The 24434-nt window shown below is 67.0% G+C and overlaps 3 protein-coding genes across 6 annotated transcripts; 2 read left to right on the top strand and 1 right to left on the bottom strand.

The window, feature by feature from the left end:
• Positions 1–262: 262 nt before the first annotated feature.
• Positions 263–20898, bottom strand: PIERCE1 (piercer of microtubule wall 1). Of its 3 annotated transcripts, none has more exons than XM_045573929.1 (4): positions 20429–20897; positions 19663–19744; positions 18607–18800; positions 263–275 (listed from the first exon to the last, which is right to left on the bottom strand). In XM_045573929.1, the coding sequence occupies exons 1-3, from the start codon at positions 20641–20643 to the stop codon at positions 18609–18611; spliced, it is 489 nt and encodes a 162-aa protein (XP_045429885.1). In that variant the 5' UTR covers positions 20644–20897; the 3' UTR covers positions 263–275; positions 18607–18608. The 3 variants fall into 3 exon arrangements, with proteins under 3 accessions (XP_045429885.1, XP_036272869.1, XP_045429886.1); XM_036416976.2 differs by lacking the exon at positions 263–275 and adding an exon at positions 13166–13178; XM_045573930.1 differs by lacking the exon at positions 263–275 and having other exon boundaries at positions 17909–18800; positions 20429–20545; positions 20582–20898.
• Positions 9806–15349, top strand: PPP1R26 (protein phosphatase 1 regulatory subunit 26). The gene is made up of 4 exons (XM_045573933.1): positions 9806–10168; positions 11449–11546; positions 11795–12504; positions 12559–15349. Exons 3-4 carry the CDS (start codon positions 11853–11855, stop codon positions 15174–15176), a joined length of 3270 nt encoding a protein of 1089 aa, XP_045429889.1. The 5' UTR covers positions 9806–10168; positions 11449–11546; positions 11795–11852; the 3' UTR covers positions 15177–15349.
• A 433-nt stretch (positions 20899–21331) lies between the features above and the next one.
• MRPS2 (mitochondrial ribosomal protein S2) lies at positions 21332–23880 on the top strand. Of its 2 annotated transcripts, XM_036416934.2 has the most exons (4): positions 21332–21480; positions 21677–21811; positions 22112–22241; positions 23250–23880. In XM_036416934.2, exons 1-4 carry the CDS (start codon positions 21441–21443, stop codon positions 23857–23859), a joined length of 915 nt encoding a protein of 304 aa, XP_036272827.1. In that variant the 5' UTR covers positions 21332–21440; the 3' UTR covers positions 23860–23880. The 2 variants fall into 2 exon arrangements, with proteins under 2 accessions (XP_036272827.1, XP_045429860.1); XM_045573904.1 differs by lacking the exon at positions 21677–21811 and having other exon boundaries at positions 21426–21480.
• The last annotated feature ends 554 nt before the right edge of the window (positions 23881–24434 follow it).

Consider the following 24434-nt stretch of genomic DNA (forward strand, 5'->3'; position numbering starts at 1 on the left):
GAGGGGGGCAGTGAGGGGGCTCTCCCCGGGGCAGTGAGGGGGGCTGCGGGCTCTCCCCGGGGCAGTGAGGGGGGCCCTCCCCGGGGCAGTGAGGGGGGCTGTGGGCTCTCCCCGGGGCAGTGAGGGGGGCTGTGGGCTCTCCCCGGGGCAGTGAGGGGGGCTCTCCCCGGGGCAGTGAGGGGGGCAGTGAGGGGACTCTCCCCGGGGCAGTGAGGGGGGCCCTCCCCGGGGCAGTGAGGGGGGCTCTCCCCGGGGCAGTGCGGGGGGCTGCCCGGCTCACAGCTCGGAGCCCCGGAAGGAAGTCAGCGTGAGCTCGGGCGGGAGGCTCGGAGGCCGGCCAGGGAGCTTCCTCCGAGACCTGGTGTGAGGGCCGCACAGGCTGCTGGGAAGCCGCTCCTGGGGCCCCTCGCCCTGAGGTCACTGCTATTCCGACGGGCACCCTGTCTCCAGGGGCATGGACCCGCTGGGGGCTGTTAAAGGGCCGGGAAGGCGTCCCCCTGGTCCCGGGTTCTAGGCCCAGCCCGCGCCCCCCCCCACAGGCCCCAGGCGCCGGCGTGCTGGCAGGATGAGCCCTCGGCAGCTGGAGGCGGTGCGGGCAGCCGGGCAGCGGGGCTCTGGTGCCCGCTGGGGAGGCGGGAACGAGGCAGATGGCTGGTGGGCAGGCCGGCGGCACCGCGGTGTGGGCCGTCAACACAGACAGCTGCGTGCCGCCTCCGCTGTCCCACATCCGGGGCCTCCACAGAGCACCGGGGGCCGGAGACAGGCCTGCCAGCCCAGCCCCATCGTCTCCCCTCTAGGGACCCCCCGGGGTCTCCCTGAGCTCCAAGCTGCCCTCCCCCACTCGTCACCCACCAGACTGTGGCCCTGTGAGGGCAGAGACAGATTGGTTTCTCCTGTTGGGTCTCTCCCAAACCTGCTCCCAGCTTCCTAAACAGCATGTCCACTTACTCAAAGAAAGCATCTTCAGAATGAGGGAGGGAGGGATGGTGGATGGTGGATGATGGATGGATGGATGGATGGATGGATGGTGGATAGATGGGTAGATATATGGCTGGATGGTAGATAAATGATGGATGAATGCATCCACATTGAAGAATGGAGACATGGATGGAGGGATGTAGATGGATAGACACATGGATAAATGGATGGATGATAGATGATGGTGGATGGATGATACATATTGAGATAGTAGATGGATGGATGGTGGATAAGTGACGGATGGATGCATCCACATGGAGGGATGGAGACATGGATGGATAGATGGATGGATATAGATGGACAGACACATGGACAAATGGATGGATGGTGTATGTATGATAGATGATGGTGGGTGGATGGATGGATGGTGGATGGAAGATAAATGGATGGACGGATGACGGATAGACTGACACATGGATAAATAGATGGATGGTGGGTGGATGGATGATAGACGGTGGATGGATGGTGGATGGAAGAACAGACAAATGGACAGAGATGAACGGGAGGACGGATGGGCACACACACACACATGCTCAGCACCTGAGTGGAGGGACGGTGGTGGACGAGGCAGGGCCTGGGCCCGATAAGGCAGCGCGTGCTCACCGGAACCCGCAGCCCATCTCCATGAAGAGCAGGATGGACAGCTAGGGCACAGCTGCCCCGCCCTGGGGAAGGAAGTGTCTCTCCGGTCCCTCTCAGCCTGGGCCACGCCGCCTGCAGAGGCCCAGAGCGAAGACGACGTCCAGGCCCAGAGCGGGCAGTCCCTGCCCTGGTGATTCAAAGGCCCGAGCCCCCCACTGCCCCACCTCCCACCACGAAAAAGCCACAGCTCCACGCACCAAGGACTTTCAAATCCCCCCTTCCCGCTCCCCGGCTGCCCTGGAGGTCAGCTGCCCAGAGCAGAGGGCGAGAGACTGCCCCCCCCCGGGTCATACCCAGGCTGAAGCACTTCTCTAAAGAGGAGCGATGGTCAGTGGTCAGCACCGGGAGTGGCAGGAGGGCATTTCTGGGCTCAGCCTTGGCGGGGGCTCGCCTCCCCAGGACACGGCGGGTGGGGGCAGAGAGTGGGAGGGGGACTGGTTTTACAAACATTTGAGTGACAGCAATTCTCCACTTTTGGCCTTCATCTGAGGCAGAGCGTGGCTGCCCCCTGCTGGACGCTCTCCTACCTGCGCCCAACCTCTCCAGCGGGGAACCCTGGCACCCAGAGGCGGGAGCGGGCATCTCTGCACCCGGTGACCAAGCCCTGGGAAGCAGGGCCTGGCGGGGTAGAGAGGGAGCCCCTTGCCCGCAGCACAGAATGCGTTAAGGGGACGCCAATAAATTCAACCATCAGGTTTTCCACAAAGTGTTCAGTGTCATTTGTGAAAATCAAACTTGATGCAAAAATATCCACCATGTGTAAAGGATCAAAGGTTAAGTAGACAGGGGATCCACCCCAGCCGGTGTTGCTCAGTGGGTAGAGCATTGGCCTGAGGACTGAAGAGTCCCGGGTTCGATTCCGGTCAAGAGCACATGCCAGGTTGCAGGTTCAGTCCCCAGTGGGGGGGCTGCAGGAGGCAGCCAATCCATGATTCTATCTCATCACTGATCTTTCTATCTCTCCCTGAAATTAATAAAAAGATATTAAAAATAAAACCTATGCTCTGACCTCACCTCCCCTCGCCTGGCCCTGGAGGTGGGGTGGGGTCCTCGGCTTCGGGGAGCCCTCCCTTCCGGAGGCCAGAAGCCCAGACCCGGGGCGGCCAGGGAGGCTCCGGGAGGCTCTGCCCCTGGCACGGAGGCGGCCTTCCCGACCTGCCCTCGCTGTGCCCGGCAGCCCGCCCGTGCCCTGGCCAGCCCCTCCCGCAGGCCCTGCCTGCAATGCCGCCACCAGGGCGGTTAGGGTTCGAGGTGTGAATGCTGGGGACGCAGTGCTGCCCAGAAGCTCGAGATGCAGACACAAGAGGAGACAGCTGCTGCGCCCTCCGTCCCCCCCACAGCTCCCTGTGGCTCTGGAGGGGGATCAGACCCGGGCTGGACCTCAGGGCGGCCGAGGACCCCGCTCCTTGGCTGACAGGGGTCAAGGGGGGTCAGTGGGCACACAGCCATCCTGGGTGTCCCCGCACGGCATCCCGGACGCAGGGCTGACAATGGGAGGGGCCCTTTCTGCCCCATGGGGACCCCGTGCTGACAGGTGCTGGAGTTCAGGACTCCCCACCCAGGGCCGTGGTCCCCAGTGGTACCCAGACTGGGCGACGGCCCCCTGCTCCCGCCTCCGGACCCAGCCCCCAGGCAGCCTGCGGACAGGTCCCGGACAGGGCCCCAGACAGACCTCTGGACAGGGCCCGGACAGGCCCCCGGACAGACCGGACAGGCCCCCCCGGACAGGCCCCCGGACAGACCCCCGGACAGGCCCCCGGACAGACCCCCAGACAGGCCCCCGAACAGACCGGACAGGCCCCCCCGGACAGGCCCCCGGACAGACTGGACAGGCCCCCGGACAGACTGGACAGGCCCCCGCAGACAGGCCCCCAGACAGGCCCCGGACAGCCCCCCGGACAGGGCCCCGGACAGGCCCCCCCGGACAGCCCCCCGGACAGGCCCCCGGACAGACCCCCGGACAGGGCCCGGACAGACCCCCGGACAGGCCCCCGGACAGGGCCCGGACAGGGCCCCGGACAGGCCCCCGGACAGGCCCCCGGACAGACCGCACAGGCCCCCCCGGACAGGCCCCTGGACAGGGCCCAGACAGACCTCCGGACAGGGCCTGGACAGGCCCCCGGACAGACCCCCGGACAGGCCCCCGGACAGGGCCCGGGACAGGCCCCCGGACAGACCCCCAGACAGGCCCCCGGACAGACCCCCGGACAGGCCCCCGGACAGGCCCCCGGACAGGCCCCCGGACAGACCCCCGGACAGACCCCCGGACACAGACCCCCCGGACAGGGCCCCCCGGACAGGCCCCCGGACAGACCCCCAGACAGGCCCCCGGACAGGCCCCCGGACAGACCCCCGGACAGACCCCCGGACAGGGCCCCCCGGACAGCCCCCCGGACAGGCCCGTGTCTGAGGCAGCGGCCTGGGCTGCACGGACCCCCTTCACAGCCCCTCACTCCTCCCCCGCACACACCCCGCACGGCCTCCCCCATGCACGGCCCCGGCCTCTTTGGGGAAAGTCCTTTCCCCTCAGAACTGAGCGCAGGCGCCCGAAAAGCGCTTCCAGAACGGCTCCTCACGCGCGGCGGCCCACGCCAACAGCCACGCCCCCGGCCTGGTGACGGAGACACGGAGTGACACGCAGCCCGGAGAGGGGTGCTGCTAACCTCCCCGAGGAGGCGACTAATGATGGCGGGGCTCCCTCTTGGAGGCGGGCCTTTGCAGGGGCCAGGTTCAGGCTCTGGTCAGCAGCTGCGTGGCCGCTGCTTCCCCTGGGGTCCCTGCCACCGCAGCACGGCAACACCCACGGAAGAGGCCACGCTGCCCAGGTGCCACCCGGCCGGAGCCCTCGCCCCACCCCCGGGAGCTGATCCCCTGGGGTGAGGGCCGCGAGCGCCAGAGCAGGCGCCGCCATCGGCCGTCACCCTGAGCTGCCGGCCTCCCAGCGGCAGCCCCGCCGTGGGCATGGCTCTGGTCGGCAAGCACGTGCGCTGGCCCCGATGCCCGGGAACAGCCCGTGCGGCCGGGCTCCGAGGTGAGGGCGCCAGCCCACGCCCTGCAGGGTCGCAGGTTCAATTCCAGGTCAAGGGCGCGCACCTGGGCTGCAGGTTCAATCCCTGGCACCTGCGGGAGGCAACCAATTGCTGTGTCTCTCAAGTGTGTGTTCCTCTCTCTCTTCCTCCCTCCCTCCTTCCCTCCCCTCCCCTCTCCCTAAAAATCACTGGGAAGAGGTGTCCTCAGGCGAGGAGTAACAAACGGAAATAGAAGAGAGCGCAGGGAAAGGAAGGGCCCGCCAGTTCAGGCCACTCACCCTCTGTGGCCGGAGGGGCTGGGATTGGCAAAATGCTTCCCGGTGTTAGGCCCAGGCTTTTTCTAAGCACCTACCCTGAGGGCACACTCAGGTGACCCGTTATCCAAGGTCACCAGCACCGCCAACCCGGAAAGCACACGCCAAAGATTTACCGTCTGTGTTTCCGGGCTGTTAGCAATTCCTCAGAGACCTCCCAAACCCTGGGAAAGGAATTTTACTCACTTTTTGTTTGTTTTTATTCTTATTTTTTTGTTTTTGCCTAGTTCTTTTCTGTATTTTTTAATTGACGTTTACAGAGAGGAAGAGGTGGGGAAAGAGAAACACCGACGGGAACATCCATCGGCTGCCTCCTACTCGCCCCCTCCTGGGGGCCAAGCCCCAAACCTTAGCACAGGCCCCGACGGGGAATAGAACGTGACTCTTGTAATGAGAAAACATTGTTTATTAAAACCACGTTTCCATGGGTTCCCGAGCCGGAGACGAGACGGACCCCTCCCAGGGCCCAGGGAAAAGCCGCTGCTTTTTATTTCACCGAACGCGGGCGTTTTCCAGACACGAAACAGACGCCTGGATTGCCCCCACAGCCTCTGCCGCAGACGCAGCCGCAGGGACAGACAGACGGGATGCAGCTGAGCGGAGATCTCTGGGTTGTTTGAGAAGTAAAAGCGGGAGCCCCAGCTGGTCTGATCTTTGAATAGAGCATCAGCCTGCGGACTGAAAGGTCCCAGGTTTGATTCCGGCCAGGGGCACAGGCCTGGTTTGTGGGCCTGATCCCCAGTGGGGGGCGTGCAAGAGGCAGCCGATCAATGATTCTCTCTCATCATTGATGTTTCTATCTCTCCCTCTCCCTTCCTCCTGAAATCAATAAAATATATATATTTTTAAAAAGAAGTAAAACTGGGAAAGGGTCCAAGCCTCCATTCCGCGACAGAACCCTCGTGTCCCCTCCCCATCCCCCTCAGGCCAGGTGAGCAGGACAGGAGGGGTGGGTGTCAGTCACCAGTTCCCCACCCCCTCCTCCAGCGCCCCTACACGCTCAGGGGCCCTGTGGCCAGTCCTCCCTCCCTCCCTCTTCCCTTCCTTCCTTCCTTCCTCCCATTCATTCTCTATTGATTTCGGAGAGGGAGGGGAGATAGAAACACCAATGATAAGATTCTTTGATCTGCACAGCCCCCACTAGGGATGGACGTGGAGCCGGCCTCCGCCACATGTGACCTCCTGATTCTAGCCCCAATCTCGACCACTGAGCCACACCGGCTGGGCCCCATGGCCAGTTCCTGAGTGACCGAGGGAGGCTTCTATGAAACATGGGCTGGAACCCTGCCGGCCTGGCTCCTGGGCCATGACCCCGAGGCCACGGCGGCTGGAGGCCAGGGCAGCTGCCTGGGTGAAGCTGGCCCTGCAGCGCGCAGCTGGGCACCTGGGGCCGGGCAGAGGGACGGGGGGCACCTGGGGCCAGGCAGAGGGACGGGGGGCACCTGGGGCCGGGCAGAGGGACGGGGGGCACCTGGGGCCAGGCAGAGGGACGGGGGGCACCTGGGGCCGGGCAGAGGGACTAGGGGCACCTGGGGCCGGGCAGAGGGACTAGGGGCACCTGGGGCCGGGCAGAGGGACGGGGGGCACCTGGGGCCGGGCAGAGGGACTGGGGGCACCTGGGGCCAGGCAGAGGGACGGGGGGCACCTGGGGCCGGGCAGAGGGACGGGGGGCACCTGGGGCCGGGCAGAGGGACTGGGGGCACCTGGGGCCGGGCAGAGGGACGGGGGGCACCTGGGGCCGGGCAGAGGGACTGGGGGCACCTGGGGCCGGGCAGAGGGACGGGAGGCCTGGCAGAGAGACTGGGGGGCACCTGGGGGCTGGGCAGAGGGAGGGGGGATATTTGGGGGGGACAGGATCTACCTGCTCCGCCGCGGAGCTCACCCGAGGGGCAGCTCGGGCGGCACACGGGGACCCCGGACTTGCAGGGGTTCCTGGGGACATGGCCGCTCATAGCTGTTACGGAGCGAGTCCCCAAGAGATGGACCACCAGAGCCAATTTGATTAAGCATGCTAGAATTTATTACAGATTCGAATCTGGACTCAAACCATGGCTGACGCAGCAGCCGGTAAACACCCAGGTGAGAGCCCCGATGGAGGGGCAGTACCTCCAGAGCGCTCACACAAAAACACAGACAAACACACACCTACCGCGGCCAGTCAGGCTCTCGGATCGGGGTCCCTCATGGTCCTGGCTGGGGATTCCAGTCATGATCCCCAAGGACCACCAGGGAGCCGAGTCCGATGCAATAAACAAAAGAGCCATCTCCATGCTAGCATGGGCTGTCCCACTCACGCCGGCAGCATGGCGGGAGAGAGCGAATTTCGCCCAGTCCAGGAGTTTTATTCAGGTCGGTGATGTCACTGCCTCGGCTAACCCTGATTGGCCCCTCAGGACTAAATTCTAAAGACTGGGAACAGCCTGCAGGGTAGGTCCCAGTCACACCCTGCTTGACATTGGAATGTGGCCCTATCTGCCCATAATACAAAAGCAGAACTAAAGGTTATCTACAGTTTCTACCCCTGAAGCTACTGAGTCAGTGGGAGTCAATCTCCTGTAACTACCCTATTGTTTAAGCAAGCAATCGAAGGTCGAAGTCAGATAGCAAGGTTAAAATTCAAACAGCAGTTTTTACCCAAGTATGAGTGCTACCATATTTCATTAGCCCGGGTCTGGACCCCAGAACCAAGTAGCCGCCCGAGTCTCGCCTCCCAGCCTGCAGCCACCCCAGCCTGCAGCCACCCCCAGCCTGCAGCCACCCCAGCCTGCAGCCACCCCCAGCCTGCAGCCACCCCCAGCCTGCAGCCACCCCAGCCTGCAGCCACCCCCAGCCTGCAGCCACCCCAGCCTGCAGCCACCCCAGCCTGCAGCCACCCCCAGCCTGCAGCCACCCCCAGCCTGCAGCCACCCCCAGCCTGCAGCCACCCCAGCCTGCAGCCACCCCCAGCCTGCAGCCACCCCAGCCTGCAGCCACCCCCAGCCTGCAGCCACCCCAGCCTGCAGCCACCCGCAGCCTGCAGCCACCCCCAGCCTGCAGCCACCCCCAGCCTGCAGCCACCCCCAGCCTGCAGCCACCTCGGGGTGCAGGGCGGGCCTTCCCGGCTGCAGCACCGAGTGGCCAGGACAGGACAGGGCGGTCCGCAGCCCGGGTCCCCGCCTCCGCAGGGTGGGGGTCACCCCGACAATCCATTCTCGCGGCTCCAGGACGCGCCGGGCGGGAGGGGGCGGCCGGCCCGCGGCGCCGGCAGGTGGGCGCGCTCGCGGGCGGGGGTCCGGCCGGGCCGGCGCCTCCCCGGAACTCGCCGTGCCATTCCCATGATGCCCAGCCGCGGGCACGGCTTCCGGAGCGGCCGCCGCCGCCGCCGCCGCCGGTAGGTCCGGGAGGGGCCCCGGGGTCGCCCCGCCCCGCGCGCCCCGCCCTCCGCGCCCCGGACGCGGGGGGGGGGGGGGGGGGAGCGGCGCCGGGAGCGGAGCCCGGCCCCTCCGCGCGCCCGCAGCCCCGCAGCCCCGCCGCCCCGCACCTCCCGGGCCGCCGGGCCGGGCCGGGCCGGGCCGGGCGGGGGCGGCGGGGCGGCGGCGGCGGGCGGGCTGCGGCCGGAGCGGCGGGCCCGGAGGGCGCGGGGCGGAGGCGCGATCGCGGGCGCCGGGCTGGGTCCGCCCGGCGGGAGTCGCGGCCCCGGCAGCCCAGGCCCCGCCCCGCGTCCCGGGCCCGGGGCCCGCGTCCTGCGTCCTGGAAGCCGGGGTGGGTGGGGTGAGGGGGTGCGCCAGGTGGGGCGCAGGTGAGGCCCGGGGCAGCGTCCGGCGCCTCCGCCCCGGCCCGGGAGGCAGCGGCGTCGGCGCAGCTTCCGGTGGGTCCCCGGCGCCCCGCCGCCCAGACCCAGGGGCAGCCCGGGCCGGTGCCCTCCCTGCGGAGCTCACCCACGTGGCTCAGGACCTGGTGGGGCCCGGCAGAGGGTGCGGCCTCAGCGCCCCCAGGAAGGCAGGGGTGAGAGGGCCTCACCCGCCTCGGGCCCCAGGCACCGCTTGGCCTGCAGCTTTGCTAGGGGACCAGCTGAGCTTTGGGATTGTGAGGTCTGGCCTGCTGTCCGGCCCAGTTCCACCCCCCACCCCCACCTCCCACCTCCGGTTGGCCCTTCGCTCCATAATCCCCGGGGACACCCGCCCCTAGGCACCAGGGGCTGGACCACTGTGGGTGATGGATGGGGCATTGGGGCATGGATGGATGGATGGATGGGGCATTGGGGGATGGATGGATAGATGGATGGATGGATGGGCATTGGGGGATGGATGGATGGATGGATGGATGGGCATTGGGGGATGGATGGATGGGCATTGGGGGATGGATGGATGGGCATTGGGGGATGGATGGATGGGCATTGGGGGATGAATGGGGGCACTAGGTGCAGGGAGCCAGGCTGTGTTCTTTGCCTGGAGGAGGGTGTCCAGCCTGAGAGGATGCCCTGGATCTGTCACCACTTTTCAGTTCCGGCAGCGTAAGGCTTTGGGGTCCAGCTCTGGCCTGGCCTGGGCTCGGGGTGCAGGGGCAGTGTGGTCTAGGCCGTTGTCCTGACAGGTTCCCTCGGGCAGTTGCTTTGAAGGCACAGGCCGTTGCCGGACACGCCCGGGATGTTTAGCCTGGATCTGGCCCAGGCGGTACCGCAGCCGAGGCCGTCTGCGCCTTCCCCTTGGTCAGCCCCGGCCCTGGTGCTCCCACTCCGCCTCCGGTGTGGACACCGCTCTGACGGAGTGCTGAGCGTTAGCTCTCCATGGCGGCTCCTCACGCCCGGCCCCTCCAGCCATGGCTCTGCGGCTGGGACCTGAGGCCAAGGGTGCGGTGCCAGGGCTGGGGCTGGGCCACCTGCTTCCACCACTACCCGGTGCCCCGCTGTGCCCGGGGGTGGTAAACGTGTTGATGAACTCTATTTGGCCTCAGGGCAAATGCTTTCAAAAGTTAATTTGAACCCTTAATTGGATGCTGCTTCTTCCCATAACGATACACATTTGTGATCAGCCTGTGAGCTCTGTCTGCCTCTGTCCTGGCAGCCCGAAGTCTCTCACACGTGGGAAAGGACCCACGCGGGCAGGTGGGGCGACAGAGACGTCAGGCCTGAGACACACCAACGTTGGCCGCTTTATCCAAACTCTGAACCTGGACTTGATGAGAGCTTCAAGTAAGGGCAAGAATCCCTTGACACCATAGTTCCTGGTTTGTGTGTGTGTGTAATGTATGTATTTTTTTAATTTCAGAGAGGGAGAGAGAGAAACACCAATGATGAGAGAGAATCATTGATTGGCTGCCTCCTGCACGCCCCACACTGGGGATCAAGCCCACAACTCAGGCCTGTGCCCTGACCAGGAATTGACCCCTGACCTCCTGGTTCATAGGTCAACGCTCAACCACTGAGCCAAGGCAGCTGGGCTACATTTGACATCTATATATATAAAAGGCTAATATGCTAAGAGTCCAACCATCTGACTGGTCACTATGATGCACAGACCACCGGGGGCAGACACTCAATGCAGGAGCTGCCCCCATAACGCACACTGGCCATTTACAGAGAAACAGCAACACGGACCTGGCACCCACAAAGCAACACTTGGTTTCCCCCAAATGGTACACAGGCCCTGCCACCACCCAGAGTGTCAACCCACCAAATGCAGCCAATGCTGCCGAGACCCCATGGTGCAAAATACCACCGGCTTCCTCTCCCTAGGAACCAGCCTCCTTGAAGTTTCCAGCCCAGAAACATGACCTGCTTTACAGCCAGGTGGAAACATTTTACACTTTAAACAAATGTCTGTGAAGTGTTTTCACGTGCCTCATCTCATTGACCCTCACATTAGTCCTGGAGTAGGGAGATAGGAGACTCGGTGGAATCCTATTTTCTTTTCATTAGCCAGAAAACAGAGATATAGAAAGCTTAGAAATTTGACCCGACTGAAAAGAAGTAAAAAAATGGTGGACCTTGACAATGACTTCAGGTTTTCTCACTGCACAGAATATAGTCAAACACGGCTGCAGTTAAATATTTCACCCTTTGTTCTCCCTGCGTGATCTACAATAATAATCTGCTTTGTGTTGGTATTTACTGCTGTGTTGCTGACAATTACCTGGAAGAGAAGTTGGGTGCTTCACTGGGCTGGAAAAGTTTAGCTGCATCAGAAAGCAGCTCTAATTAAGCAAGTTTACTCAATAGCTATAGAAGGCTAAGTTGACTTGTGCAGGCACGATACTTATAAAGCTCTTGCTGGCTCCAGTCCCACACGTGTGTTTCGATCTGTCATTATCCATCATGAATTTGGCTGACACTTCTATTACAGAGAAAGGGCGAACAGTGATATTAAAATATTTCTTCTAACTCCTTTTCTTTCAATGTGCACGAATTTGTGCACCAGGCCACTGGTTTTTAGGTAAAAGGTGACTCGGAAAAGACGTTTGGGGCAGTGATTGCTGAGTTGCTCACCTGTTGTCATGTTCTCCCTCAGGGGCTCTCGGCTCCCGTCAAGAATGAACCGGCCCCCGGGGGTCCGCCCGCTCATCCCCTAGGGTCCGAGTCCTCCTGTCCCGGAACCTGCGGAGAAGGGTGAGCGGCCTCGCCGCCTGGGCCCTGGGCAGCCCCCGGAGGTCCAGGAGGAGGTGCAGGCGCCGTGGGCGCGGGGACAGGGAAGGGCAGACACGTGTGCGTTCACGTGGGCCTTCTGGGCAGGGCGGCTGGCAAAGGCGCATTTTCCTCCTGAGCCCTCCCCTCAGCCCCCCTGCACAGCCCGGGGCCGAGCTGACTGCTGACCGGCGGCCACCGGCACCGTCTCACCGCGTCTCTCTTCCCCGCAGGATGTGAAGTGAGCGGCGGACAGACTGGCCCTGGTGCACGCCCCAGTCGGTGGCTAGGATGTTCCTCATGAACGCGCCTCCGGTGCTCCCCCTCCAGGCCGCGTGGGAGGCCTGCGGGCCGCCCGGGAGCTGCAGGTTTCCCGGCCGCCTCCCAGAGCCGCCGGAGGGCGCGGCGGGCGCGGCGGTGAGCGCCCGGGTGCAGATGATCATCAGCTCGCTGCGGGGCGATCGGGCGGCTCGGGGCCGGAGCCAGGAGCGCGGCCTGCACCGAGGAGGCCTCAGGGGCCGCCCCGCCCAGCCGGCCGCCCCCGCCTGCGGGCTCGCTGCTCGTTCGGACCCCAAGGGCAAGGAGGCGGCCTCGGCCCCCGGCCCTGCGGGGCGGGACTCGGACAGCGACGACTCCGTGGACCGGGGCATCGAGGAGGCCATCCAGGAGTACCTCAAGGCCAAGAGCGGGGCTGTCCCGCCCGCAGCCGCCGGCCGGGACCCTCCGTGCCGCCCGGAGCCTCCCCTGAACAGCGCCCCGGCCGCCCTGAGCCCCCCGAAGCGGGCCCCTGGCTCAGGAGGCACCCCCGGCGGCCGCGTGGGAGCCGGCCAGGCCCCGGGCCCCGCGTCCCCGGGCAGCGTCAGCAGCGAGGACTCCTTCGAACAGGGCATCCGGGCGGAGATCGAGCGGTTCCTGAGCGAGAAGAGGCAGCTGGAGGCCCCACCCGGCGGCCGGCCGGCGGACAGGAAGCCGGGCCCCGGTGACCACCTGGCCACACCCGCTCTCAGGCCCAGCAAGGAGCCAGCGGGCAGGGCGCCCCGGCAGGACGCAGTGGGCGCTGGTAAGGAGCTTGTTTTCCCAAACCCTCCCCGGCCGGCCACGGTAGCGACGCCTCCCCGGAGCCTGAGGTCCAAGGCCGCCGCTGAGCCGGAGAGCGTAGGCGGCCCGAAGCCGGCACCCCCCAGGCCGGCCGCCGCCGGCCGCACCGCGGACGCCCCGGGGAAGGGCCGGGCCCGGAGGGGCCTGGGCCCCGGGCGGAGGGGACCGGGCGTCCGGAGCACCGGCCCGGACCCCGACCGCACTGCGGCCGACTCCAGCAGCGACGACGGCATCGAGGAGGCCATCCAGCGGTACCAGCGGGAGAGGAGGGAGGCGGCGAGCGGGGACCTGCCCCCGAAGGCCCCGCCGGGGGAGCAGCCGCCCGGCCCTCCTGCCCCGGGCGCCGGCCACGCCGCCCAAAGTGCCTCACCCGACGCCCCCAGGAGAGCGCCAGGCAGGAGGAAGCCAGCGGCCTCCAAGGCTGCAGACCTGGGCCCCCTCGCCCCCGAACCCCCTGCCCAGCCGCCAAAGGAGCCCGGAGCCCCGGCCGCCCCCTGCAGCGCGGCGGCCAGGAGCCGGCTGGCAGACACCTCTGCCGAGCTGATGTGCGCCGAGGCCATCCTGGACATCTCCAAAGCCATCCTGCCGGCCCCCGGGGAGGGCGGAGCGAGGCCGCCGCCCGCCCGCCCGCCCCCGGGCCCCCCCAGTGTGCCTTCCCTCGCGGACTGCGACAGCAGCTCTGTGGACAGCGACGACAGCATCGAGCAGGAGATCCGGAACTTCCTGGCGCTGAAGGCACAGTCGGGGACTCTGCCAGCCAGGGCGGACACCTGCCCGCCGTCCACACACAGCCCCCTGCCGCCACCGCCGGGCCCCCCACGGCAGGCGGGCGACCTCACGGCGCCCGCCTCTAAAGCACCGGAGCCTCCGCCCAGCTGCAGGAGGAAGCGCAGGGCAGTGGTTGGCGCCGTCCGGTCCTCGATCCCCAAGAGAACGAGAGAGGCGGTGAAGGAGGGCGCCCCGGACACTGGCCCCGGCCCCGGCGAGGCCCCCGGGAGGGACGGCGAGGCCAGGGGGCAGGGCCCCCCCTGCAGGACGGCCGGGCCGGGGGATGAGCACGGGGCCGCAGACACCAGGGGCGGGGTGCCGCCGGGCCCCGGGAAGGTGGCCGAGGCCTGGGCTGTGGATGGGAGGGGGAGCTCGGAGGACAAGAGCAGCTCGCTGGACAGCGACGAGGACCTGGACTCGGCCATCAAGGACCTGCTGCGGTCCAAGCGGAGGCTCCGGAGGCGCTGGAGGGAGCCCCGGGCCGGCGGCCGGAAGAGGGTCAGGTTTGGCGGCACCGAGGCGCTGGGTCCGCGGGGCGGCCAGGCCGGCCCGGCCGTGCTGAAGAGCTGCCTCTCCGGGTCCAGAAGGAACGGCTGGGCCGGCCCGCCCGGGAGGCCTCCCTGCCGCCTCTGCTGCCCCACGGAGCGGGCGGGGCCGGGCGGCGCGGGGCCGAGTCCGGCCCCCCGCCCCGGCCTCCGGCCGGACGACAGCAGCTCCGTGGACAGCGACGACAGCATAGAGCTGGAGATCCGGAAGTTTCTGGCCGAGAAGGCCAAGGAGACGGAGAGCGGCTCAGAAGCTCCGGGAGGGGCTCCGGGCAGCGGGCCCAGGCCAGAGCCGCTGTGCCGGAAGGGCGCCCCGGCCCCGCAGCCGGGCATGTGCACCCGGAGCCAGAGGGGCAGGGGGACCCCTCAGCCCACGGCCGCTCCGCCCAGAAGCCAGCCAGCGGCTCCCCGGGGCAGCGGTGGGACCCTGTCGGCCAGAGGGGCCCCCGCGGGCAGGAGGAGCCTTCCCCCTCACCGGGACCAGAGCCCGCGGGGGGCGTCCTGCGCGGCCGAGGCGGAGGCCCAGGCCCGGGCGCGGAGTCCCGGGGGGGCCTTGCCCGCGCCCGCTCAGAGCCGGAGCGCACCGGCGTGGAGCCCGGGCGCCGACAGGCAGGGGGCGCCCCAGGCCGGCCTCGCCCTCCCGTGGGGCGACTCTGTGGCCCAGCAGAGTGCCCTGCAGAGCCCGTGGGCGCTGAGCTCGGGAGGCAGCGGCCCGGCGTGGAAGGGGGCCCTGGGCGGCGAGAGGGAGAGGGGGCCGGAGGGCCAGGCCCGGGGCGCCGCCGGCCTCGCCCCCGGCCCCCGGAAGGGCCTGCCCTTCGCCGGCTTCTCGCCGCTGCTGCCCGCGCAGCTGTTCCACTTCGGGGGCGGCGCCGCCTGGGGGGCGCCGGCCGCCGGCCTCTTCAGCCCGGGCCTGGGCCTGCGGCTGCAGGGCCCCGCCTTCTCCGCCTTCCGGGAGGCCCCCGCCTCCCGCCGCTTCGGGCGCCCCCGCCTGCTGGGGAAGGAGGCCCGGGCCTGGCCCCGGCGGGGGGCGCTCGGCGGCGGCAGGAACTCGGGCTCCGACGAGGACGTGCTGGACCTGAGGGGCCGGCGGCCGGCGGGCCGGGACGAGGACCGGGAGGCCTGGGGCAGCGACACCAGCGAGCTGAGCGACACCTCCGTGGAGGACGGCAGCCCCGTGGCCACGGGCAAGGTCCTCCCGCGGTGAGCACCCGTGTGTCCGGGCCCTCAGGCAGGGGGACAGGTCCGTGACCGCCCTGCACATATGTACACTAACGGGAGGCGATGCCCTTATTTAACACGTGTGTCCTGGTAAATATGATCTTTGTAGCTGTTTTTGGTAAGTTATTTAAAGTGCTGTAAAAACTATTTTTGGAAACCAGAGCTGTTGGGTTTTGTAGGGCGTCCCTGGCGGGGGTTCCGTGGCTTCCCCAGCACGCCACCCCCCCCAGCCCTGAGAGCTCCGTCAGGGGGTTCCTGGATGAGGTCAGAGGGGCCTCTGGGCCGGGCGGCTGAGCACATCCTCTGAGCTCTGTGGCCACTGCCTCCCACCAGCGCGTGGCAAAGCGCCAACGCGGCAGGGCCCGGCGCCCGGCCTTGCCGTCTCCCGTCCCGCGAGCGCAGGCAGAGCCCATAAGCCGCTCTGTGCCGGAGCCCTGCCCGCTCCCAGCCGGGCTCTGCCCAGAGCAGGCAGCCGTGCGCTCAGCGTCCGTGTGCAGAGCATGATGAGGTCTCAAGTGCCCAGGAGGTCCGGGTTCGATTCCCCATCAGGGCACGTGCCATGGTTGTGGGCTCCATCCCCCGTGGGGGGCGTGCAAGAAGCAGCCGATGGATGATTCTCTGGTCATCCATGTTTCACTTCTCTCTGAAGTCAAATTTTTAAAAGAAACATTTACAAAAAACGACAACTAAGTATCATCACCTTGATCCCATCCCCCCGGGTTTAGGGGCCGCTAGAGGGTGAAGCGGGCAAACCCCTGCCTCCCGCCTGCAGCCCGCGGCGGCTCAGGCAGGCTGCCCAGGGACTCGCGGGCCTGGCGTTCGGTGGCTGGCCTTGCCGGTGCTGCTGCCAGCGTTGAGCTGTCAGTAGATCTGAAACCTCTTACTCTGATTGACTAGAACGAAAAGGAAAAGGTCGCTGAAGGAAAACAGCACAGGTGAAAGCAGCTCTGAGCGTAAGGAGTTCCTGGCTTTAAGCAAACGGCAGCTGAACGGAGTGATGAGCAGATGCCCCAAACCTCCCCCGGGGCTCGCTCTCCGCGGGGAGGGGGGGAGGGGAGGGAAGGAGACGAGGAAGCTGGCGGGCAGAGCCCGAGGACCGGAGCCAGAGCTGAGAAGCGGGTGCACAAAGGTGTGTGTTTTCCTCCTTCCTGACACGCCTCCCACTGAGCGCAGTCAGAGTCCAGGCCGTGCCGCTCAGAAGCAGCTGTGAGAAACGGCAGTTACTGGCCACGAACAGCCGGAGCTGTGCCCGTGTGCCCGCCGTGCCCGCATTCACTGGGCGATGCCGTTGGTGAGCTTGGCACCCTTTTTTTTAGGAAAATACAGCTCCCTTATTTTGTTGTCAATCCTCACCGGAGGCTCTTTTTCTGTTGCTTATCCGAGGGAGGGCGGCAGGGAGAGAGAAAAGCACATTGATCTGAGAGACACATTGGCTGGTCGCCTCCCGCACTCACCCTGACCGGGGCGGGCGCAAACGCCACCCAGGCCGTATGTGCCCCCGGCCAGGAATCGAACCGGAAACCCTGGGCCGGGGGCTGACCTCCCACCCCGGAGAACACCAGCCAGGGCTGACAGCTCCCTTTCAGTGCCGTGAACTCCTCGGGCTTTTCCTGAGGAGCCTTCGCCACCCAGCCTGGTGTGGCTCAGCTGGTGGAGCGTCATCCGTGCACCAAGAGGTCACCGGTTCGATTCCCGGTCAGGGCGCACGCCCAGGTGGGGGGCTCAGTTCCAGGAGGAGGCATGCAGGAGGCAACCGGTTGGTTTCTCTCTCTCCCCATCTCCCTCTCTAAAAAAGTTAAAAACCTATTTTTAAAAAAGAGAAAGAAACCTCTGCTTGACCACGGTGCCCAGGCACTGCCCACGTTGACTCCTCGAAGTGTATTGTTTGGGGCCCCTGTATCTCGTCAGCGGGAGCCCAGAGCCGTGCTGAGAACGGGGATTCTGTCCGGGTGGGGGTCTCCCCGGTGCCTGGCCAGGCAGCCGCCTCGTCACAGGGGTCCTGGCGGCTGCTTCCAGGGCACAAGGAGAGGCCGTCTGTGCCGGTCTGACACCCTCCCCAGGCCCACCCTCCACTGCGTTCAGACTCGGTGCAGCCTTCTCTGTCCATTTCCTCGGGAGACCAAACTCGGACCACGTCCCCGTACTTCAGTGTCTGCGCTGAGCGAGTGGGATGCCTGGGGCCGGGGGTGTCCCGGCTCGGCCCGCGAGGGTCCCGGCTGCGGGAGCTCTGTGTCTTTTTATTCCTTTTTCTCTTCTTTGTTAATCCTCATCCGGAGATATTTCTGTTTTTCCCGTTGATTTTCAGAGAGTGGAAGGGAGGGGGCAAGAGGGAGAGACCAATGTGAGAGGCAGGTCAATCTGCCACTCTCACATGGCCCCTTGGGATCGAGGCTGCAGCCCAGGGACGGCCCCTCGGATCTGATCGGGAATTGAACCTGTGACCCTCGCTGCGTGGCCGACGCTCCCACCACTGAGCCAGGCGGCCAGGCTCAGGCTGCCCCTTCTGATTAAGTGTCCTGGCTTTCTTTGGACACCACGTTGTCCCGAACTGGACACGCAGGGACTGCCAAGATGCTCACTTCAGGTGCCGATCACCAAGGTTTATAAACTGAGGTCCATGTCCTCCCAAATCCCAAATCCCGGGGCGAGTCAACTCTCTCTGGGGGAAAGTCCCCGGAGAGGCGCTGCAGCTGCTTGTCTGGTTTCCCCTATGAGGAGCGCATCTCCTAAAGGCAGGGTTCCCCCTGCAGGCGGGGTCCGTGGGGCCGCCATGAGGCTGTTTTCTCACTGAGGACCCCAGCTGCCGGGACCCTGGCCGAGGACCGGCCACCCAGATAAACCTGCCGCTGCGCCACTCCCTCCGGAGGAAACCTATTCCCTGCCCGCTTGGTTTGGGGTTTTTTCACTTTTTATTGAAAAGTTTAAATGAACACGAAGACAAGAACTCGCCTGTGGGCACCTGCCTGCCAGCCACGAGCACACGCCCACCGCGCCCGTCATCGGCCGCCCGCCCGGCTTCCCTGTGGCCGGGGTGTTGGCGGGAACCCGAGTCTGTCTGTGGCTCAGGGACCCTTACAGCCCTCCTGCCTGGCGCTTTCCAGAGGATTCTGCCGCACCTCCCTGGCCCCGCCCGGGGGGACCCTCCCCGCGGAGCACCGAGAGCAGGAACAAGGCCCCCAACAGAAACGGGGGACGGTCAGGGCGACGCCCCCCCCCCCCCCGACACCCGCCCGCGACCCCAGGTGAGCCAGGCACTCGGGATGGGGCAACGTTTTAATGCAGAGACAAGGCAGCCGCCCTCCCGGCTCAGCGGTAGACGGGAAGTGGCCGTCACACAGGAGAGGCGCCTGAGGGACAGCAGCGCTCGGCACCGTCCCGCTGGGCAGCCGGGGGCGGGGGGGGGGGGGGGGGGACACCCTCAGTCGTTGCAGATGGAGGGCCGGTGCACGTTGTAGCTGGGGTGGAAGTTCAGCCGGTCGAAGGAGGTGATCCAGTTGTCGGCGCCCATCACGTTGCTCTTCTCCACGTGGACGTTCAAGGAAGTGTTCCGGAACATTCCAGCAGCTGCCAGCTGTCTGGAGAAGCTATTCGAACATGCGTGGAACACTTTCTGGAAGCGCAAAGGGGACACAGCGGTGCCCGGGGCACTCTTACCGGCTCGCCATCGGGCATTTTGGGAGTAAAAGAATCTTTGTTCTTAGGAAGCAGCGAGGCCAGTGAGGACAAGGACCAGTGTGCCGCCTCCCACCGTCACACCGGGGTCAGCTCCGCGCCTGCGTGTGGCTACCAGCCCTGACTCGGGGGTCCCGCCCCACGCCACCCCCAGTTCCTGGTTTACAGTCTGTGCCGCCAGGCCAGCTATTGGACCTTTTCTTGTTTGCCTCAGAACAGACAGCCTCCATGCACAGGAGTGTGTGCATGTGCACTTGTGTCTGCGTGTGTGCGTGAGTGTGTGCGTATGTCTGCATGTGTGTCTGTGTGTGTATGTCTGCGTGTGTGTGTCTGTGTGTCTGTGTCTGCGGGTCTGTGTGTGTGTCTCCGTGTCTGTGTGTATGTCTGCGTGTGTGTGTCTGCGTGTGTGTGTGTCTGTGTGTGTGTGTCTGTGTGTGTGTCTGCGTGTGTCTCCGTGTCTGTGTGTCTGCGTGAGTGTGTGCGCATGTCTGCATGTGTGTCTGTGTGTGTGTATGTCTGTGTGTGTGTCTGCGTGTGTCTCCGTGTCTGTGTGTCTGTCTGCGTGTGTGTGTGTGTCTGCGTGTGTGTGTGTGTGTCTGTGTGTCTGCGTGTGTGTGTCTGCATGTGTGATGGGGCCGGTCCCCCGGGCCCCGTGGGCGAGTACTCTTGAGCAATTTCACCGCCAGGTCTCAGGGCGAGCGGCTTCATTCCCTCCCGCCTCCTCCAGCAGCTCCGGGGCCTCTGCTTTGCCGCCCGGAGCTCTGGGCGCTCCCACCCTCCCCAGCCGCCTCCCCGCTCACCGGCATCTCGTGCACGGTGGGCGCCCGGCTCCCGTAGGCCTGGTTACTGGTCATGTACACCGAGGCCGGCTCCTTGGTCCTCCTGCGGGGACAGACCCTCTGTTACGGCCCTGCCCAAGCCGCCTTCACGGTCCAGTGGGGGCGCCTTGTGGGAAATGCCCCCAGCTGGAGATGTGGGCTCCAGGGCGTGCAGGCTCGGCCTCCTGGGCCCTCTGCCCACCGCTGCCCTGCCCTTCGCAGAGACAAGCCGGAGAGAACGTCCCATCGAAGGCACACGTGGTTGTTTCCTGGGTGCTGGTAGGCCTGGAGCTGTGTGTGGCTCCGCCTCCAGGCCCTCCCCCCTCCCCAGCCTCCTGAGAAGAGGCCTGCAGTCCCTGGTACCAACTCTACAAACATCACTGCCCAGCGGGATGGAGGGATGAAGGGGGTAGCGGTTGCAATGCACCAAAACAGCCGCAGCCACCGCTCCGCTGGTGGGCGCGGGCCGGGTCACACTCTCCAGGCTCCGCTCAGCCAGAGAGGAGTGGGGGCTCCCTCCCTCCCCCCCCCAGCTTCAGACCGGGGCTTCCCGACTCCTGTGGGGGTCGGTCCCCACTGCAGCTGGGCCCACTGACACGGGTCCCCAGCTCTGGGCAGCCCCGGGCAGCCTTTGGTGCAGAGCTGACCTCGCTCTTGCCAGGCGGGTTGGGCCCCGGGGCTCCCGCAGGACTATCTGAGCGGACGCAGGGCCGCGGGCTGGGAAGGGGGCCCCCACCTGCGGCCTCACCTGTAGCCCCGGAAGCACCCCGGGTGGTTGAACCTCGCCGGCAGGTCCTCGTCCACGCGGTAGTAGTCGCTGGTCTTCTCCATCGGGGCCTGGGCCGCGGGCTCCACGGGCTCCGCGCGCCCCACAGGCTCCACGGGCTCGGCGCACACCACGGGCTCCGCGCACACCACGGGCTCCACGGGCTCCGCGCACTCTCCGGGGTTCTCCCGGGACATCCCGCAGCCACGGGACGAGAAAGGCCAGGCACAGCCTCTCCGCAGGCCGCGCCACCAGAATCGCGTGGCGTCCCGTTGCTAAGCGACGGCTTGGTCACCTGACTGGGTGGGTCGGGTCCTTAAAGGCGCCGCGCCCCTGCCGACCAGAGGGGCTGAAGTTCGAGGTCTAGAGCCTTCGGGGCGAGCACGCCGGGCCCCCGAGGCCGGGAGAATCAAACCTCGCTTCCTGGGGTGCAGCGCCCGGGACCTTGTCCCAAAGGCCGGGAAGGCTGCCACCCGCGGGGGTTCCGGCCCCGCCAGGCCCTCTGCCCGCAGGGGCCCCGCTCCCCGCGCACGAGGCGCCCCGGGGCCCCGCGAGGTCGCGCCCCCGGCGCCCAGAGCCTGCATTTCGGCTCCAGGTCCCCTAACGTGGAGCCCCTAAGCCGAGCGCATTTAAAAGCTAACGCGGGAGGTCCATGTCCTCCCAAATCCCAAATCCCAAATCCCAAATCCCAAATCCCGGGGTGAGTCAACTCTCTCTGGGGAGGGCCGGCTCCACGGCCCGGAGCAGCAGTCCCGGGCCCGGGGCTCGGGCAGGGCGCGCGCAGAGCCGCCCCGGAGCCGGCGGGTCCCGGGACAGCGGGGCGCGGGGGACACGCACGGCCCGGGAGCGCGGCGCGGGGTGCAGTGCCCCCTCCCGGCCTGCAGGCGGCGGGGCGGCGGGCGCGGGGTGCAGTGCCCCCTCCGGGCCTGCAGGCGGCGGGCGCGGGCAGCGGAAGAGGAGGCCGCTCTGGCCCCGCGCTCGCCTCCTCCGCACCATGGCGCCCGCGTCCGCCCTGCCCCGGCTGCTGAGCGCGGGTGAGTGAGCCCGGGGCCCCGGCCTCCTGGCCCCCGTCCGGGGCCCCCGTCCCGCCCCGCGGGCTCCTCCACCTGGACCCCCGCCCCGGCCCCCTGCTCGCCCCCGGGCCCCCCGGCCCGGCCGCCGCGTGGAGACTGGGCGGGGGGGGGGGGGGCCGGGAGGCCGCGCCTTGAACCCGCGCCCCTCTCTCCGCAGGTGCGTGGCCCCGGCCGCTCGGGCTGCAGGTACTCCGGGCGGCGACCCCGGGGCCCGCCGGGCCGCGCGGCAGGACGCTGGGGAGCGCCGCGCCCGCCGCCCAGAGCGAGCCCGCGGGCGGCAGCGGCCTGGCAGGTGCGGGGCGGCCGGGCGCGGGGTGGGCGCGGGGCTCCGGTTTGGGCTGGACTCGGCCGCGCCAGGGGTTCTGGTTTTGCAGCTCGGAGGGTCCGAGTCCCGGGGGAGAAGGGCCTGGGCTGTCCTTAGTGACCCCCCTCGGGGCGGCTGGGCTCCCTCGGGGGCGGGTCTGCGGCCCTGGAGGGGCCCTAAGGACCCCGGAGACCCGGGCCGCACCGCCGCCTGAGGGCACCCACAGCCGCCTGCCACGGGGCGTGGGCGCAGCGGGCGGGACCCAGCACCCTGTCCCCTCCCACCCAGACCTCCAGGACCACGTCCTCAGCGAGCCCCTCCGGCACCCGGACTTCTTCAACGTCAAAGAGCTGTTCTCCGTGCGGAGCCTCTTCGATGCCCGCGTGCACCTGGGGCACAAGGCCGGCTGCCGGCACAGGTGGGCGAGCCCGCACCCTCTGCCCCAGCCCCGGGCGCAGGGTCACTGGCCAGCCTGAGTGCAACCCTCCCTCTTCGGATGGCATCCCTGCGCCCCAGGAGAGGCCGCGTGTCCTCAGACTCAGTACCCAAAGGGGTGCCACAGGCTGACTCCCGGGGCAGGAGGTTTAGAACACGTGGATGTGAGGTGGGGGGCAGCGCCGGGGTCCAGGGTTTGGGCTCGGGGTCAGAGCACAGTGTCGGTGGCCTATGCCAGGATGACCAGACCCAGGGAGGCCTGGGGCCCTCAGGAGCTTGGGTACCATGAAGGGTGGCACCTTGGTCTCCCAGGGCACTGTCATGGGAGGAGCACCCAGGGCCCGGCAGGCAGGGAGAGCTGCTGCACGGTGTGGGGGGCGAGGGTGAGACGGGCCGGGGGGCCTTGGGCAGAGTCTGCTGAGAGGAAGGGACAGAGACAGGTGGGTGTGAGCAGAAATGGAGCTGAGGGGTGACGTCTGCCCTGCCCACTGGCCCTCTGCCCTCGGGGCTCCCCCCCAGGCCTGGCTGGCTCCCGTCTCCACCCCTCACTGCAGCTGGGCCCCTCCGCCCAGCCCCACCAGAGGGACCTCGTCATAAAGCCTCAAGAACAACGATGACAGCCCGGCCGGCGCAGCTCGGTGGCTGAGCGTTGACCTATGAACCAGGAGGTCACAGTTCAGTTCCTGGGCACATGCCCGGGTTGCGGGCTCCACCCCCAGTGTGGCAGCCGATCGCTGACTCTCATTGATGCTCCCATCTCTCTCCCTCCTCCTCCCCCCGCCCTCCCTGACATCAGTACAAAGCAATGATGACAGAATTGGCTGCGACGTGAGCAGCAGGGAGCACGGCACACTGTGGTTTAAACGTCCAGGCAGCCGAGGAGGAGGAGGAGCTGTTGGGGTCCCCAGGGGACGGACGAGGGGCAGGTTTCCAGCCGTCACACCTGGGAGGGGGTCCCGCTCACCGCGGGAGGCTGGGGTGTCTCCCGCAGGTTCATGGAGCCCTACATCTTCGGGAGCCGCCTGGGCCAGGACATCATCGACCTGGAGCAGACGGCCGCGCACCTGCAGCTGGCCTTGAACTTCACGGCCCACGTGGCCTACCGCCAGGGCATCATCCTGTTCGTGAGCCGCCACCGGCAGTTCTGCCACCTGGTGGAGAACACGGCCCGGGACTGCGGCGAGTACGCCCACACCCGCTACTTCAAGGGCGGCCTGCTGACCAACGCACCACTGCTGCTGGGCCCCGGCGCACGCCTGCCCGACCTCGTGGTCTTCCTGCACACGCTCAACAACGTGTTCGAGCCGCACGTGGCCGTGCGCGACGCCGCCAAGATGAACATCCCCACCGTGGGCGTCGTGGACACCAACTGCAACCCCTGCCTGCTCACCTACCCCGTGCCCGGCAACGACGACTCGCCGCCCGCCGTCCAGCTCTTCTGCCGGCTCTTCCGCACCGCGGTCCGCCGCGCCAAGGACAAGCGCCGGCAGGTGGAGGCCCTGTACCGGCTGCAGGGCCGGGAGGGCCCCGGGGACCCCTCTCCCGGGAACACGGGCCTTGCTGGACGCGAGCCCTCCGCTGTGACCGGTCCCCCCTCCTGAATAAAGCCGCCGAGCCTGGTTGGTCCGGAGTCCGAGTGTTCCCCTCCTGGCGGGCCCGCAGGCGCACAGAGGCCAGCAGGGCCCCGCGGGCAGCACGCTTGTCCCGGAATGGCTTCCGCCGGAGGTGTGTCCTTGGTGTGAGGTTCCCACGGGCAGTGTGTTTCCGGATCCCAGCGGCCCCGGCCGGGCTGTTCCATCAGCCAGGCCTCCCCAGTGCAGACGTTCTCCCAAGACCTGGGAAGTGTACGAGGGGACAGGGCGCCATGGGGACCAGGAGGAGCTGCAGGAGGCAGTGGGCACGCAGGGACTCGGCTGGGGGGGGGGGCTCTGCTCCATGATCGGCCCCCACATTGCCCAGCTAAGGGGGAAATGCGGGCACCGCCGCCACAGCTGGAGGAGCATGTGTGCCTGCAGGCAGCGCTGCACTCACGCCCTCTCCCCCTCCCCGTCCGGGTCCCAGCCCCACTTCCCCGGCAGGTGACTGAGGCCCAGGAGGAGCGCTGGGAGCTTCTCCTGCTTGTCATTCTGGGCCCTTTCTAATCAGAAACCCCCTCCTCTGTCCAGCACGGCTGGTC

This window comes from Pipistrellus kuhlii, unplaced genomic scaffold, assembly GCF_014108245.1.
Source record: "Pipistrellus kuhlii isolate mPipKuh1 unplaced genomic scaffold, mPipKuh1.p scaffold_m20_p_57, whole genome shotgun sequence".
Taxonomy (NCBI): Eukaryota; Metazoa; Chordata; class Mammalia; order Chiroptera; family Vespertilionidae; genus Pipistrellus; species Pipistrellus kuhlii.

Bases quoted from the DNA above. Each gene is read 5' to 3' on its own strand.
- PPP1R26 (XM_045573933.1), top strand. From the start codon at position 11,853: ATGTTCCTCATGAACGCGCCTCCGGTGCTCCCCCTCCAGGCCGCGTGG. The intron at 12,505-12,558 runs CCGGCGGCCGGC...ACCTGGCCACAC, and splicing joins GAGGCAGCTGGAGGCCCCAC to CCGCTCTCAGGCCCAGCAAG.
- PIERCE1 (XM_045573929.1), bottom strand. From the start codon at position 20,643: ATGTCCCGGGAGAACCCCGGAGAGTGCGCGGAGCCCGTGGAGCCCGTG. The intron at 19,745-20,428 runs GTGAGGCCGCAG...CTGTCCCCGCAG, and splicing joins GGGTGCTTCCGGGGCTACAG to GAGGACCAAGGAGCCGGCCT. The intron at 18,801-19,662 runs GTGAGCGGGGAG...TTGCGCTTCCAG, and splicing joins CCACCGTGCACGAGATGCCG to AAAGTGTTCCACGCATGTTC.
- MRPS2 (XM_036416934.2), top strand. From the start codon at position 21,441: ATGGCGCCCGCGTCCGCCCTGCCCCGGCTGCTGAGCGCGG. The intron at 21,481-21,676 runs GTGAGTGAGCCC...CTCTCTCCGCAG, and splicing joins GCCCCGGCTGCTGAGCGCGG to GTGCGTGGCCCCGGCCGCTC. The intron at 21,812-22,111 runs GTGCGGGGCGGC...CCTCCCACCCAG, and splicing joins GGGCGGCAGCGGCCTGGCAG to ACCTCCAGGACCACGTCCTC.